The 17,875-nt window shown below is 36.7% G+C and overlaps 1 protein-coding gene across 9 annotated transcripts in view; it reads right to left on the bottom strand.

Annotated features, from left to right (window-relative positions):
* The window catches only part of CCDC171 (coiled-coil domain containing 171), a 344,777-nt gene that overhangs the window by 40,121 nt on the left and 286,781 nt on the right, over positions 1-17,875 (bottom strand). For all 9 annotated transcript variants that reach the window (XM_010857037.1, XM_010857035.1, XM_010857032.1 and 6 more), the window contains one exon: positions 11,783-11,935. In XM_010857037.1, coding sequence (XP_010855339.1) covers positions 11,783-11,935 — 153 coding nt within the window. The remainder of the gene's footprint in view (positions 1-11,782; positions 11,936-17,875) is intronic.

The following is a 17,875-nucleotide window of genomic DNA, read 5'->3' as shown; positions in this document are numbered from 1 at the left end:
CAGGGTCATAACTTTCCTTCCAAGGAATAAGCGTCTTTTAATTTCATGGCTGCAATCACCATCTGCAGTGATTTTGGAGCCCAAAAAAATACAGTCTGACACTGTTTCCACTGTTTCCCCATCTATTTCCCATGAAGTGATGGGACCAGATGCCATGATCTTCGTTTTCTGAATGTTGAGCTTTAAGCCAACTTTTTCACTCTCCTCTTTCACTTTCATCAAGAGGCTTTTTAGTTCCTCTTCACTTTCTGCCGTAAGGGTCGTGTCATCTGCACATCTGAGGTTATTGATATTTCTCCTGGCAATCTTGATTCCAGCTAGTGCTTCTTCCAGCCCAGCGTTTCTCATGATGTACTCTGCATATAGGTTAAATAAGCAGGGTGACAATATACAGGCTTGATGTACTCTTTTTCCTATTTGGAACCAGTCTGTTGCTCCATGTCTAGTTAGGGGCCCCCAAATCTGACAAAGTTTAAAATTATTTAAGTGGTAGGCTGAAAAAGAATGTTTTTCTTTGTCAGAAATCATTTTCCTTTGGGTTTTTTAGGGTTTTAGGAATAGTAATACAGAGGAGAAGAAATATTCAATTTGTATTACCTGAAAGTATTTACTTTAAATTTTATGTTGGTATAATAATCTAGTAATGATTCTACTCATTTTCATTAAGTGTTTGCTAGAGAAATATTAAGAAAAAATGTTATGGGAAAAAAATCTGAGATGGAACTATGGTTTGTGCAAAGTACAAATGCCATAACAAGTGTGTACTGAAAAATAGCATTGATGAAGTGTTCCTCCAGTTAATTTCAATTCTAATAAACCAGCATTTATTGAGGTGAGACCATTAAAATGAATTATAAAAAAATATCACCTTGTAGACTCACGATATGGTAATCCAGAAACAACTAACTGATCATATAATTTAGATTAATATATAGTTCTCAGACAGGTAAATTCAGTGATGAACGAGCATAACAAAGGGAACGCTTACTTCTGCCAACTGGGAGATAAACTAAAAAACCAGATGGGGTTGGGATATGCCTGAATGCCAATGATCAAGAATTTTTGCTTTCAAGAAGAAAGTATAGAGCCAAAATATGTTTTGGGTCAAGCTGTGGTTTGACCTTATCTGCACGTTGGAAAGATAACTGGCACTGATGTGGCAGACAAGATGGAAGGGGAGAATCTACATACGGGGAAATGCATTGGAAGACCGTCACAATAACCCAGGGAAAACAATGTGAATACAAGGGTAGAAAGGGAAAACGGGGTCTAAGAGGTCTGTGGTGGTAGAAATAATAAGGCTCAGCAACTAATTAAAAACTGGTAGAGATGGGAAAGTAGAAAAAAAGATCAGGGTGTTACCCTGGGCTGTGAGGGGAACAGCTAAGTCAGACACAAGGAACATAAAGAAAGAGGAGTTTGAGAAAACGGGAGTGGTAGAATTAGATAACATGTTCAGTTTGAGACCTCAGTGAGTTTGAGGTTTTTGCAGAAAATCAGAGTGCAGATTTCTGAAAATCTAGCAGGTAACTGAAGCCCTCAAAGAATTCAATTTAGTAAGAAAGATAAAATGGTACAGGAAACACTCAGAGCATATTTAGTTGCTACCACTCTGTACAACTGGTAGGAATATTTAGAGCATTCCATTGCCAAACTGTCATCTCTGTTCTCTACAACTTCATTACCAATTGACTACAGCGATCAGAGTTGGAAAGTCTCAGTCTTGCTACTCCTTGCTCCACCCTCATAATATTTCATTCCTGAAGAACGGAATTATATATTTATTACATCTAAACATATTTTATATTTATACCTACATATATCTAACAGTAAATGTTTATAATAAAATACTATATATGTATATACTACATAAATTATATATGCATATACTAAATTATATACGCATATACTTAAACAAATTATATATAAAATATAAAATTTATATTATCCTGCCCCTACGGTCACTACACAAATATTATTCATCATAAAAGTAGCTCCTCTTAAACTAAATCATACAAAACTTGAACTACATCATACAAAAACTAAAAGGCTAGAGAAGAAGTGCGAGGCCAGTGGAATATATATTTTTATTACTATTGTTGTTGTTGCTAAGTCACTTCAGTCATGTTCGACTCTGTGCAACCCCATAGACGGCAGCCCACCAGGCTCCCCTGTCCCTGGGATTCTCCAGGCAAGAACACTGGAGTGGGTTGCCATTTCCTTCTCCAATGCATGAAAGTGAGAAGTGAAAGTGAAGTCGCTCAGTCGTGTCCGACTCTTAGCGACCCCATGGACTGCAGCCCACCAGGCTCATCCATCCATGGGATTTTCTACTATTAGGCTGCTGTTTAGTATACCAAAAGAGTGTGAGTTTCTGAGCTATGAAAAATTTTAGAAGTTTGGAAATTTATGTCAAGGATCAAGGAAAATGTCTGCAGGCTGACTGGGCTGTCCCATCTTTGGATGTTTTTGTTTCCTTTATTTAACTCTGTTAGTATGTGAAGGGCAAAGCTGGAGCTCATGATAAAAATGTGGATGAATTTAATGAGCATCTAAGTAAGCAATATTTAGCAAAAGGGTAAAACAAGTGCTGTTATGACATAAAACAGCAGTGAATTTTGAGAGTAGAAAAACGTTAAATTTGCAGTTGGGAAGAGAAAAGACATAAAGCAAAGAGGGTAGAGGTCTTCCGTGCAGTTAATGGAGACATGATTCAAGGGACTTCTCAGAAAGCTGAGAGCACCACAGTGCTCCTCTGCAAGTCTCCACCCTCTCTCCCATTCTCCACCTAATTCATGCTGCTCTAGTCAGACAGACATCTTTCCAGCCCTTTAGCATTCTGTGCTTTCCCTTGTCAATTTCTCCTTCAGTCAGTCAGTTCAGTCACTCAGTCGTGTCTAGCTTTTTGCAACCCCATGGACTGCAGCACACCAGGCCTCCCTGTCCATCACCAACTCCCAGAGTTTACTCAAACTCATGTCCATTGAGTCAGTGATGCCATCCGACCATCTCATCCTCTGTCATACCCTTCTCCTGCCTTCAATCTTACCCAGCATCAGGGTCTTCTCAAATGAATCAGTTCTTTGCATCAGGTGGCCAAAGAACTGGAGTTTCAGTTTCAGCATCAGTCCTTCCAATGAATATGCAGCATTGATTTCCTTTAGGATGGACTGGTTGGATCCATAGCCTCCTTAGCCTTCCTTATCTCAACTAAGTTAATTCTCTATATGAAAGTGAAAGTTACTCAGTAGTGTCCGACTCTTTGTGACCCCATGGTCTATACAGTTCATGGAATTCTCCAGGCCAGAATACTGGAATGGGTAGCCTTTGCCTTCTCCAGGGGATCTTCCCAAACCATGGATCAAACCCAGGTCTCCCGTACTGCAATCTATATAATAGCTGTACAATACTACTAGTCTCTACTACACTTGGAAGGCCTTGAGAGCAAAGATTTGTTTTAATTCACATTGCAATCTCACTGGAAAGCAACAGACAAGAAATCAGAGGCCTTGCTCTAACCTGACTTGGCCCTAAATAAAAACCTTGGAGTAAAACTCAAGAATCTGTACTTTATACCACTGAACTGCACTGTACAGCCTGTCTCAACAAATTAAGACTTGGTTTATGGCTCATTTTTTAAAATTATTTTTCTTGAAGGATTTAAAACCTCAATGATAAACATCAGGAATTAACTGAAAGTATTTGAAAGTTGATGAAAACAACTTACCTAGATTAAGTTACTTAGATTCTGTCAGCTTCTTCATCTATACAATACTAACAAACAATACTTCCTCTCTCAAGAAAATGTAGTAAGATTAAATGGGACAAAATTTTATTCAAGAAGATAAAGGAGATTCTTTTTTTTTTTAATCTTAACCAAAAGATCTAAGTCTTTCTGCTTAATTAACAACATAACACCACTTGACAACTATCAAATCTGACATGATCTCAGAAATGATGCGATGATCTCTCCCCTGCAATATATTAAATGGAATGCTCCTCTGATTTGTAACTTATTATTTTCTCACAAATAAAGTACTGCAGAATTAAAAACATACTGCTTAAGCATACAAGGGAAATGAGGCAAATCAATACTGTAGCTTGAAGCATCATAACTCACAGTGAAGTATTTGGGTTTGGCATCTTATGTTTCGCAGATTGAAATATCATGTGTTTCTCCACACTTGTGGGTGTGCCAGTCTCCAAACACCCACAAGTAATTGGTTCTGACTGCTGTACTCTTCTCTACTGGGTTGTATGGCATTCAAAAGCTCTTTACTCAAAGTGCTTTCTGCTTACTGTTAGTCAAGATAAAAGCTCTAGAACAGCCCTAAGTTAATGGGTCAAAGACCAACATGCTGAAAATGTTAAAGTTCTGGCAAGTGTACAATTGATGAGACCTCTTAGATGAACTCCAGCATCACATACATGCTTCTGAACAAAAAAGGAAAATGTCACCTAAAGAAGGATAAAGCTTTTAAGGATAACTATTCATACCTGCAATACCATCCATCTCTTTCTACGTATACATTCTACCATGATATATTAAGCTTCTTCTTAAGTAATGATGAATATTTACTTTTTATTCTTATCTACTCAAATGGTGGAAAATTTAGAAAGGAGCATACAGTGACTGTCCTTGGCTCACTAAGTGATAACAATAACACCTAACATCAATACTGTATTTAGTATGTGCGAAAAGCACTGTTGTTTTTGTTCTTTTGCTTACTCATAGATAGATTTCCTTTTGCTTACATATATTTCTTAAGGCTATAAATATAGCTTAGCTGCATAAATATATGTAATTATTGGAAAAATCTGTATATACAGGGAAGCCGGCCAATATTTACTGTGCAAGTGAAGTTGCTCAGTCGTGTCCGACTCTTTGCAACCCCATGGACTGTAACCTACCAGGCTCCTCCATCCATGGAATTTTCCAGGCAAGAATACTGGAGTGGGTTGCCATTTCCTTCTCCAGGGGATCTTCCTGCCCAGGGATAGAACCCGGGTCTCCCACATTGCTGCTGCTGCTGCTGCTGCTAAGTCACTTCAGTCGATTCCGACTCTGTGTGACCCCACAGACGGCAGCCCACCAGGCTCCTCCGTCCCTGGGGTTCTCCAGGCAAGAACACTGGAGTGGGTTGCCATTTCCTTCTCCAATGCATGAAAGTGAGAAGTGAAAGTGAAGTTGCTCAGTCGTGTCTGACTCTTAGTGACCCCATGGACTGCAGCCTACCAGGCTCCTCCGTCCATGGGATTTTCCAGGCAAGAGTACTGGAGTGGGGTGCCATCGCCTTCTCCGTCCCACACTGCAGACAGATGCTTTACCATCTGAGCCACGGGGAAGCTATATTTACTGAGCATCTACCAATATGCCAGACGCTGTGTCTTCGTTTAATCTCATGACAATTCTACAATGCAGGCAATTTCACCTACATGTTACGAATACTGAAACTGATGCTTATACTGTTGTGTGGGTAATAAACAATGGTGCCAGAAAGGACCCTCCAGGTCTGCCTGACTCTAATGCCATATATAACGGGAAGGAGGTGATGGTAAACAGAGCCAAGAGTAGAGGAGAGAGCTAGTTCACCTGAGGATCCATTAGAAGAGTTCTGAGAATGGCTCAAAGTAACAAATACAGAGACCAAATAAGAACATCAAGAGCAGAACAGTCAAAGGCAGAATCAACTTAGGTCATAAAGTAAGAAGCAGCAACTGGATGGTACAAGATTGGATTGAAAACACATGAGGGTAGGGTCCAAAGTGACCTCTGCAGGCAGTCTTGGGCTCCAGTGGGTATAGGCTGGGTGAGTTATTGTTGTTCAGTCACTAAGTCATGTCTGATTCTTTGTGACTCCATGAACTGCAGCACACCAGGGTTCCCTGCCCTTCACTCTCTCCTGGAGTTTGCTCAAACTCAAGTCCATTGAGTTGACGGTGCCATCCAACCATCTCATCCTCTGTCTACCTCTTCTCCTTCGGCCCTCAATCTTTCCCAGCATCAGCATCTTTTCCAATGAGTCGGCTCTTCACATCAGGTGGCCAATGTATTGGAGCTTCAGCTTTCAGCATCAGTCCTTCCAATCAATATTTAGGGTTGATTTCCTTTAGGATTGACTGGTTTGATATCCTTGCAGTCCAAAGGACTTTCAAGAGTCTTCTCCAACACCACAATTCAAAAGCATCAATTCTTCGGTGCTCAGCCTTCTTTATGGCCCAACTCTCACATCTGTACATGACTACTGGAAAAACCACAGCTTTGACTAGATGAACCTTTGTCGGCAAAGTGATGTCTCTGCTTTTTAATATGCTGTCTAGGTTTGTCATAGCATTTGGGGTGAGGCGGATAACTTTAATTGACAGAAGGAATGGAACTAAAGTAACAATACATTTTCTATTAACACACAAAAATCATTAGGTAATGTAATTCATTAAATATATCTAATATCCATTAGGTCTATTCTTCAAAACAAAACAAAGCAAAGATTTTTGATGGCTCTTTCCCCTTAACAAGGTGTCAAATCATAGCATTCTTCAAAGACTCCTGCAAACATTTCATCTTCTCAGAACCTTCTTCTAGCAATGTTAGGCAGAATGAACTCCTTCCTCATCTATGTTCCTACAGGCTTTATAAATGCCTATTGTTTCTATTTGCTTATGTGACCATTTCCCCTGCTAGAAGAGAAATTCACAAAGGCAGAAATCATGCTTTCACCTTCATCCCCATAAGACAACAAAAATGGTAGATAAAAATCCAGAAACATCAATAATTATATTAAATGCAAATGGTCCAGTCACTCAACTAAAAGCTAGAAATTGTCAAATGGATAAATACAACAAAACCAACTATATTTTTCTATAAGAGACCCACTATAAATATAAAATATAGGTTAAAAGAATGGAAAAAGATATATCATGCAAACATTAGTCAAAAAAAAAAAATCTAGAGTTGGAAAAGGTGATAACCAGATGGACAGTATAGTGAACAGAGTCAAAACCAGACTGTTGGAGGCCTATTTTAAGAAGATGTTAAAATATATTTAGTTCACTCTCATCTTACAACAGAACTTCCTAAATCCTGAGAACACTGCACTCCTATTTTTCCTGCTTAACTGCTAAATCTCTGCAGTAGATGTCTCAATTTTTCCTGCTTAACTGCTAAATCTCTGCAGTAGATGTCTAAATTCACTTTCCTTTGGTCAGCTTTCACTAATTTCTCCATCTCTTGCCAAAAGAGCCTCTGTTAAGGTTACCAATGGCCTGCATACACTAACTCCAAAGGTCATTTTCAGTCTTCATTTCACTTGATTTTCAACAGCATATGACACCAGTGAACATCACCCTTCTTAAAATTCTCTCTTCTCATGGCACCATACTTTCTTGGTTTCCTCTTCCCTCTTTGCCTGTTGCTTCACAGCTTCCTTTGCATCTTTATCCTCTTCTACTCAGGCATTACGTGTTGGAGTTTTTCAAGCTTCATTCTTAGGCCTTTTCTCTGTTTACTCTATAAATCATCCTTATGTAGTCTCAGTCTTGCTAGCAGCTTCAAGTCCTACCTGTATAACAGTGACTTGAATTTTTTATCTACAGCTTGGCACATTGCTTGAATTCCATATCAAGTAGCCTTTTTGACATTTTTAGCTGGATGTCTCAATGGTATCTCAAACTTACATACTCAAAATTAAACTCACAATATCCACTGTCACCCCATTCCACTGTTTCTCTAAGTAAATGAAATCACTGATCCATTTTCAAAAGCAAAAAACAACAACAAAAAAACTAGGAATTGTTTGACATATCCTCATCTCTTGTTCTTCACATTCAATTGTTTCTTGATACTACAGCCAAAGTGATCTTTTAAAAAAATGCAAACCTGAACATATCGTTCTGTCTATAAAGTTTTTTTAATGACTCTTACTTTGCTCTTAAAGATAACAAAGTCTGACCTCTGCCCTTTTCTCCAGACCATTCTTACCTCAGACTACTCTTGCCTTTGCTATCTTTATTCCAGCTGATTTATCAATTTCTTCCTCACACCATAGAGCCTTTATAGATGTCTGTTTTCCTCGCCTCCTGATATGGAACACAACACGCCACCATTCCCGGATACCTCATACCCAGTCTTCTGATATTAGCTTAAGCATCATTGACCTAGAAAACGCTTAACTGATACCTTAGTCTAGGGTAGGCTCATTTGTTTAAAAAAACTCTTATACACCTAAGTTCTTCTCTTTCAAAGAACTTATCTTGGTTAGTAATCACATATTAATTAGTGTGATTACATGAAAAATATTTACCTTCACTGTTAAGATTTTAAGTTCATGAGAGCAAATATTGTCTCTTTCAGTTCACATGGCACCCCAGAACCAAAATCAAGCTTGCTACAGAACAGATGCTGAATAAATATTAAACTAATGGGTGGAGAAGAATTAACAACAATAATACAAAGAAGGCAGAGATCAAGTAAGTAGAGGCCAGAGAGCCAATGAAGAAAAAATGATAACAAGAGAAACAAAGGAGGTGAGTATTTAAAGAAGAAAGTAGTTGAAGCTTCATATTGTCCAAGAAAGATGAAAGATGAGAAGGAACAAATGGATAAGCAGGGCAAGCAGAAAATCGTGGTGCCCTATAAGAAAATAGTATCAGTAGAATGAGTACATAGACAAAGAAGTATAGACTGGTTTTCAAGAATGTGTCAGTGAAAAGAGGGGAAGACAAGGCTGCAGAAAGGGCAGAGAGCTCAGCTACAGGAAAATACTGATGGTGATCACAGAGCAGGAGTTACATGTTCAAGGTTGCAGTAGGAAGCAGTACAAAGTGACTTGGTTTGAAGCTGAAGATATTATATTAGTAAACAGTCTTTTCCTGTGGTGTAATCTCAATTACCTTCTATAAAGATAATGGTAATAAATTAATAGATAATTTTTTTTGGATTACTAAGTGCAAGGGAAAGTGCAAAGTACTTGAACACTTCTCTAGACCTCCCAACATCTCTATTAGAGAGTAGTATCATCATCCTCATTGTACAGATGAAAACCTGAGACCCAAGCCCCCCAGTTAGCAACTAACAGAGGTTGAACTGGAATCTAGATATATCTGATTTGTATGGCAAATCAGATATATGATCAATTGGCTAACCCAATATCTATTCATTCCTTATTCCCTTGTCCCTTGACTCATTAGAGCTTAGGGTGGTCACACAACCCATTTCCAGCTGATGGACTATAAGTGAAAATACATTGGGAATTTCCTTGGAAGGTTTTTCCTTTTTAAATATATAAACATTTAAATATATATTTAATATCTATAATCTATTAAAGTTTTTAAATATTAATACTTAATAAATATATGATAGAAATATTAAAATTTTTTAATGGAAAGCCTTTCAATGATTTATTACTTATATAAAACAGATACTGCTGGGCCATCCTATTCCTCTGAATGCGATTCCAAATCCTAGATCGGGCTGTCATCTTATCACGGAGTGGTAGAGAAATTACAGAGAAATTGAACCACTAACCTAACGACAATAGCCACCTACTTCTAGACTTCCCACTGTATGAGAAAAAAAAAGTGTCTTAAATATGTTACTCAAGTTTTCTCTTATTTACACTTGACTCTACTTCTAATGGGTATAATTCCAAAGCTCAAGCTCTTATCTACCAAACTAGATCACCTCTCGTCTATGAAATTAAAAGATTAACCTCCTTCAGAGAGTTCTTAAGAAGTCAGAAAATGCATATAAAACTGTCTTGAAAAATAGAAGTTATAAATTTATCATTATTAATTTATTATTTACAAATTTATTAATTTATTATTCCTTTATTACAAATTTATTATTCTTTTCAAAACAGTGATCCTCAACTATCCAGGGAATAGTTTATTATTTATTTATTATTCTTTTTAAAACAGTGATCCTCAACTATCCAGGGAACAGACTGGATAGCATATATCCCACGGAAGCATGGGATTAGGCAGCAGTGTCCTAGGCCACATGAGAACCTGTGGGGAGAGTGTTCACACTACACACATTCCATTTTGAGAAGTACTGCCTAAGTGAACCTCTTTTTATAAGCAAGATGATGAGCATAGCCTGTAAATCTTCTCAGAAGGTTGAGAAGGGAAGCTTTATTATAATCACGTGGTATATTAAGCAGACCTTCATTAAGATATCAAGAGCTTAACAACTAGTAAAAAAAAAAATTTTTTTTGAGTCCATGGGTAAATAATCCCACCTTACCAAACTTTCTCAAAACATAAGTAACTATTCTCATATGAATAACAGAATGAACAATCAGTAACAGTATGACCCAATAAAGCTGACATAGTATAATATAATATTAACCACTGGGATCAGAGAACTAGCAGGAAGAAATCTAAGTATGTTTTAAAGAAATACTAGAATGAATGCCAAATACTTATACAAATCTTTATAAAGGTTTCCTCTTCATTTTAACTTCTCTTATTTGAGGTCCAATTTACTACTCAGTCATTAAGAAATTAACAAAGTAATTTTAAAAACTGAACTCAACTGAATTCACATCTCAGATCTCAAATAACTAGTTTGCTCATTTACTGGATTAAGTGTTAGAAACTCTTCATTCAGTAATCAATTGCTGAGTACCTACTATGGGCCAGACTGTTCTCAGCACTAGAGTGCCCTTACAGCTGTGAAGAAAATACCCCAAATTGCTTGACTTTATGGAACTTATATTCTACGAGGGTAAGCAGCAAAATAGACAAAAATAAATAAAACACAAAATGTGTAAGTTGCTAAGTGCTATAGTGAAAAAAATAAAGCAAGGAAGGTAGAAGATACACAAGCAAGAAGAGGTGAGAATGAGTCTGTGGGGTGGGGGAAGGTTAGTGGTTGCAGTTTCAAATACCATGGTCATAAAGCTTCACTGGGATGCTGACACTCAAGCTACTACTCAAAGGAGCTGAATAACTAAACCACAGCTATGCATCTATTTACTTTATGTTAACTCTTTTTCTGTTGAATATATCATTTGAAACTTGTCAATAGCTGAATGGCAAAATGATACTGTTTTTCGTTACAAGTCACCTTGATCCATTCAAATCAAACCAAAAAAGGGAAAAAGACATTCCAATTATTGATAACCCTCTGAATCCCATTGTTGACATATCTGGCTCTTGAGGAAAAAGTTGAAATTGTATTTTATTCCTTTATGTCAGAAATACATTCATTTTTTTATACTCCCCAAACATGTATTTCAAGTGGAAAAAAATTTTGTTTGGTCTTAAATGAGCCCAAATTTCATCATGGGCTAAAATTTTAAGACATAAAATGACTGCTGAAACTGAATTTTAATCATATAGATGAATCACAACATGCATCTTTAGCTAGGCATGTATTATGGATAAGTCTAGTTTTCTACAGAGAATAATCACATGTTCTAATTACCATTTTGGTTATACGCATAATTAATAATATTCTGTCTTTAATGGGACACACTGAATCTTCAGACAGTTGAAAGCTTTAACTATGCATACTGCCAAACCCAACTGTCAGCTGCACTACCAAACACAAAGGAATCTTGATGTAGTGTTTTTGCATTGATAACAATACGCATATCTTTATACGTGATACAATGCAAAAATTAATTGCTTTCCTTCCTTCAAAATTTTCTCCACACTTAGTAATTTTATGCTGCTTGACTGATCACTTATTCTAAACTAGACATATTGGTGAACAACAAAAACACGAGTGTAAATGTGACCCAAGATTCAAAGACAAAAAATACAGTGTAGGACTTACTGATTGTAAACTTGCATTTTCACGTAAACAAGCCGTGTGAAGTTCTGATTTCAAGGTTGCAATGTGACTTCGATGAGATGTCATTTCCTTTTCTAATGTAGCAATTCTAGCGCTTGCAAGCTGGTAGACATCCACGAAACTTTTAATCATAGCCTTCAGAAATAAAAATAGTGTCACATACAATTCAAATAAAGCTGTCCCAAAGGAGAATTTCCATAATTTTAAAGCAAAATCATTAAAATTTTAAAATAAACAACTTTTCATCTTCCTTTAAAATAATAAAGCTAAACCTCACATTTTGCATTGGGAACAGTGACTATTTTAAGAAAGTTTGGGAGAAAATAATTGAGATTTCTTTTCCAGAGTATTTATTTAAATAAGGCATACTTTGATCTATTGTGCTTAAAATTTAGAATGCAGTTTTTAAAGGTGGCACACTTATTTTCTTTGTAAAGCTAAATTCAAGTTGTAATTTGACCTAAATTTCAATCTTAAGACACACAGTAGATGGATATACAAGCAAGATATTTCAAAATAAGCTTAGTGTAAGTTTCAATCCACCTAAAAAGCAAGTGCTTTGAAACCAAAGGAGCTGAACTAATCCTGTGATTAAGAGTAAATATTATAATTCCTATATTGTAAGCAAAGCATAATTATGTCCTTGCATTATACTAGATACAATAAAATAAATAACATAAGCAAGTGCTGGTAATTCTTTCTCTTCCCTAAGTAGTGTAATATTTGGGGGAATTGTTGGGTCTCTGTATCACAGTGTAATCATATTTTGTAAACTTTAGCTTCTAAAGGAAGCTATAATGAATTTTAAGTCCAAGAATACTAGTATATCTTTTTTAAGTCTTTCAAAATACTTCAAGTACAATAAAGTAAAATCAAACATTTCAAAGACGTGTTCAATACAATGTTATATTATTTATAAGAAAACCATGTTCCAACCACAGCAACAGCTTAGAACAATGGTAGACAGTCTGAGAATTTCCAAATTATATTCAATCTGAAGAGTGGTTTGAGAGAGCTTTACAAAACTAGATATTTGGGCATATGCATATGAAATAATCTGGTGAACAAAAAGTAAGAAACAACACATGCAATGTCTGAGAAACAGAAGTAGGTGTTACTTGTATAATTGTTAAAATTCATACCTTTTTGCCTAACGAAAGCCTATTTGCCCTCAAAAACCCAGTTCAGAAACCACCTCTTTAAAGAAGCCTCTTTTGAGCCCAAAGGCAGTGTTATTTCTATTCTGGTTCTCTGTGGGTCCCTCATGCTTGCATGCAATTTTTCATTTTTTGCTTTGGCAGAAATGCATTCATTGACATGTTTATATTCACTACATCAAGGAGCTACCTAGACCAGATGGTGTGCCAAATCTAATCATCTTTGTATCTTCAGGGATGGCCTGATGACTGACTGGAAGGAAGGAGGAAGAGAGGAAGAAAGAAAAGAAAGAAAGGAAAATAGAAAAAGTCTGTAAAAGCAGAAAAGCCACAAGTTGAATAGGCATGTTCAACTTGGGGAAAAAAAAAATGCCTTGGGAAAATACAACCTTAACACTCTAACGAATAAATTACTCTGTGTGCGCGCTAAGTTGCTTTAGTCATGTCCAAATAAACTGCTGCTGCTGTTAAGTCGTTTCAGTCGTGTCCGACTCTGTGCAACCCCATAGACAGCAGCCCACCAGGCTCCCCCGTCCCTGGGATTCTCCAGGCAAGAACACTGGAGTGGGTTGCCATTTCCTTCTCCAATGCGTGAAAGTGAAAAGTGAAAGTGAAGTCGCTCAGTCGTGTCCAACTCTTTGCGACCCCATGGACTGCAGCCTACCAGGCTCCTCCGTCCATGGGATTTTTCCAGGCAAGGAGTGGGGTGCCGTTGCCTTCTCCAAATAAACTGCTAACCATACTTTATTCAAAGTCAGAAAAAGAAGCAAAAGCATAGCTGTAGGCAGAAAAAGATAGAGTACACAAAAGTGAATTCTATTATCCAATACTAAATAAGCATGGTACAACTTCATGTCTGGGAACATCTCACATGTCCTCTCACATCTCACATTCCTTACCTTGAGTCATTTCAAGGTAAGATTAGGGCTAATGCTAACACAAAATATTTCCCTAGATTTCAAAAGTAGATAAAAATCAGAAATTATAAAATCATATGTTTCTTCCTACACTGAGTCTCTCTCCACTTTTGTAAATTCATTCATCTTCTCCATTGAGATGGTGGGCCAGGAAGAAGTCATATTAATATTTTTTTTTCTGGTCTTCACGCTGCCTCTTACTTAGCTTTATCTTGTTGGGTCATGTGGTCTCTCTGGGTCTCCACCTCCTCCCTCCGTAAAAATGGGAAGAAGAGTCCTTTTCTAGCTTATTTCTAAAAGTGTTGTAAGGATCAGATCGGTAAAAATATAATACAAAGCCATTCCCTTAACCATTCAACTCAATGGAATCCAATACATCTCATGGATTCTCATATACATGATATTCTAAAAGGAATATACAATATAAATGATATTCCTTCACATCTTTTTTTGATTCATGTTGATGTATGGCAAAACCAATACAATATTGTAAAGTAATTAGCCTCTAAGTAAAATAAATAAATTTAAATTTAAAATAAATAAATAATAAAATTACCCAAAATCAAAAAAAAATAAAAAATAAATACTTTTTTGAGAAGTTATGTCTGATGGAACAAAAGTCATAATTATTTTGGCTCCTTCCTTGATCTACTTTTAATTAAACTATAAAATTTGGGGCAGTATTAAGAGAAACCACATATTACTTCTTTATAACATTAAAAAGAATAAAATAATCTTACTTTTTGCTTAAGATTTAGAATCTTTAGCATTTAAAATCATTAAAGCAGTATTTCATTTGAGAGATGAAAGCATATAACACTGTGTAGGGTATTTTTTCAGAGCAGCAAAGGTACAGTGATCAATATAGAAAGTATGTTTCATGGAACTCATGCATGTAAAATATACTATATGCTTCTAAAATGAAAACCTCCTTCAGAATTGAGAGGCGGGGAGGAGTATCAATGAAATGGCAGAGCTATTCAAAGACGCCACAGCTCTTTTGAAGAATAAAGAATGTTAACTTCCAGTATTAAAAAGTGATTCAAACTATGTTATAAAGGAGGCCAGTGGAAAAAATCCAACCTTTTCGTATAAAAGAAAGGGGCCAACTTGGTAGAAGAAATGGAAATGGCAGTCGGAATCAGGGGAGGGGGAGGGAGGAGGAAGGAGTGAACATCTAATGACCTCTCCATCAGTCTCCTAAAGTCTAGCCCTCTGCAGCACTCCTCACTCCTGGATTAAAACATCACCCCTTTTCACATTAGGAAACAATGACAGAGCAGCATGATGCTGTGAGCAGCATGCCCAGCATTTGAGAATGTATTCCATGTCGTCTTTCGCCCTTCGGATTTTGACTCTACCATGCCATGAGATATGAATCTCAGTGGGCTTTATCTAGTTACACGAGAAACAGAACAAAAAGCAGTTTCTGAACAAAAATAGGCTTTTGATTTAGAGATAATCTACTGTGTTTATAATCAGCATAACAAGATGAGAAAGTGCAAACATAAAATTTCACATCTATTTTAAGGAAAAGCATAAGTGTTTTAGAATAAAAATAATTCTGAGATACTATCATTTGTACTAGTATATTATTTATATAATTTGTTATGTACATATTATGTAGTTTTGACTGACTTCAAAATCAGACTTCAGGGAAAGTGGAAGTCTTAGGAAGCTGATGCTAGTTGAAGGAACAATTAGTGAAAAATGTCATAAGGCCGAGATGCCAACAGAATAGTAAATTTTCTATTTATATTTTCGAGTAAGTAATTGGGATGCAAGAACCTGACATTTTACTTTAAACTATGTAATTATGGGTATATTTCATTTCTATATACTACATAAATAAACCATATAAAACAGATAGATCAGATATATCAAATATGTGAAAAAATATATATCCATAAAATGGGGAAAATGAGTCCTACCTCACAAAGATTGTGTGGGGAGGGGGTTAAATGAATTTCATACATGAACAGATAGTAAGTATCTGGCACACAACAAACACTCAGGTAAATGTTAGCTATAATAACGACAATGGTATTAGGAAAATTACTATTTTAACTCATTAAAGAAAGACTCAATTTCTGAGGGGTATTATTGGACATAATTATTTTAAATATAAGATAGTCTATACATATTGAATATATTAATTTTTTTTCACACATAAAGAATACTAAAAGCTAATGAATGTTTACATCCTAACAAGAAAATGTCTAATTGTGAGAGTAAAAGGTACTATTTAAAGAATAATACCTATGGCTGATTTATGTTGAGGTTTGACAGAAAACAACGAAATTCTGTAAAGCAATTATCCTTCAGTTAAAAAATAAATAAATTTTTATAAAAAGAATAAAGTAATGCCATTTGCCAAAATACAAATGGACCTAGCAATCCTCATACTGAGTGAAGTCAAACAGACACATACAAATATTGTGATATTGCTTATATGGGGAATCTAAAAAATAGGGTACAAATAACTTATCTACAAAATAGAAATAAAGTTGCAGATGTAGAAAACAAATTTATGTTTACCAGGGGGTAAAAGGGGAGAGGGATAAACTGGGAGATTAGGATTGACTATACACACTGCTATATATAAAATAGATAACTAATAAGGACCTACTGCAGAGCAGAGAGAACTCTATTCAATACTCTGTAATGCCCTATCTGGAAAAAGAATCTACAAAAGAGTGGACATATGTATGTGTATAATTGATTCACTTTGCTGTACAGCAGAAACTAACACAACATAGTAAATCAACTATACTCCAATAAAATTTTTAAATAATAAAAGTTGTGCTTGTGTTCATATGCATGTGTGCTAAAATTGCTTCAGTAGGAGCCTGTAGCCTGCCAGGCTCCTCTGTCCATGGGATTCTTCAGGCAAGAATACTGGAGTGGGTTACCATGCCCTCTTCCAAGGGCACTTCCCAACCGAGGGATCAAACCCCTGTCTCTCATGTCTCCTGCATTGGCAGGTGGGTTCTTTCCCACTAGGGCCAATAAAAGTTACTATTTAAGATGTCTTTCCTAAGAAAGAAAGTCTTATAATGATAACATTCTCATAGCTTTTTTAGTATCAGATTTTATTCCTTGGCACCTGGAATTAAAGGAAAATTATTATCTTTATTATTACAGAGTTAGGCTGAAAGGTTGCTCATTTAGTTGATTTACTTTCATTCCGATACTTTACAAGTGTAGAGATGCAGCACAGAATGAGGGTTAAACGGTCTGTTACTCAGTTCAGTTCAATCGCTCAGTCGTGTCCGACTTTTCGCGACCCCATGAATCGCAGCACGCCAGGCCTCCCTGTCCATCACCAACTCCCAGAGTTCACTCAAACTCATGTCCATCAAGTCGGTGATGCCATCCAGCCATCTCATCCTCTGTCGTCCCCTTCTCCTCCTGCCCCCAATCCCTCCCAGCATCAGAGTCTTCTCCAATGAGTCAACTCTTCACATGAGGTGGCCAAAAGTACTGGAATTTGAGCTTTAACATAATTCCTTCCAAAGAAATTCCAGGGCTGATCTCCTTCAGAATGGACTGGTTGGATCTCCTTGCAGTCCAAGGCACTCTCAAGAGTCTTCTCCAACACCACACTTCAAAAGCATCAATTCTTCGGCGCTCAGCTTTCTTCACAGTCCAACTCTCACAGCCATACATGACCACAGGAAAAACCATAGCCTTAACTAGACAAACCTTTGTTGGCAAAGTAATGTCTCTGCTTTTGAATATGCTATCGAGGTTGGTCATAACTTTCCTTCCAAGGAGTAAGCGTCTTTTAATTTCATGGCTGCAGTCACCATCTGCAGTGATTTTGGAGCCCAAAAAAATACAGTCTGACACTGTTTCCACTGTTTCCCCATCTATTTCCCATGAAGTGATGGGACCGGGTGCCATGATCTTCATTTTCTGAATGTTGAGCTTTAAGCCAACTTTTTCACTCTCCACTTTCACTTTCATCAAGAGGCTTTTGAGTTCCTCTTCACTTTCTG

The sequence above is a fragment of the Bison bison genome, unplaced genomic scaffold (assembly GCF_000754665.1).
Source record: "Bison bison bison isolate TAMUID 2011002044 unplaced genomic scaffold, Bison_UMD1.0 scf7180017864376, whole genome shotgun sequence".
Classification (NCBI taxonomy): Eukaryota; Metazoa; Chordata; class Mammalia; order Artiodactyla; family Bovidae; genus Bison; species Bison bison.
The sequence above is the reverse complement of the archived record's forward strand: the minus strand, read 5'-3'. Positions and strand labels throughout refer to the sequence as shown.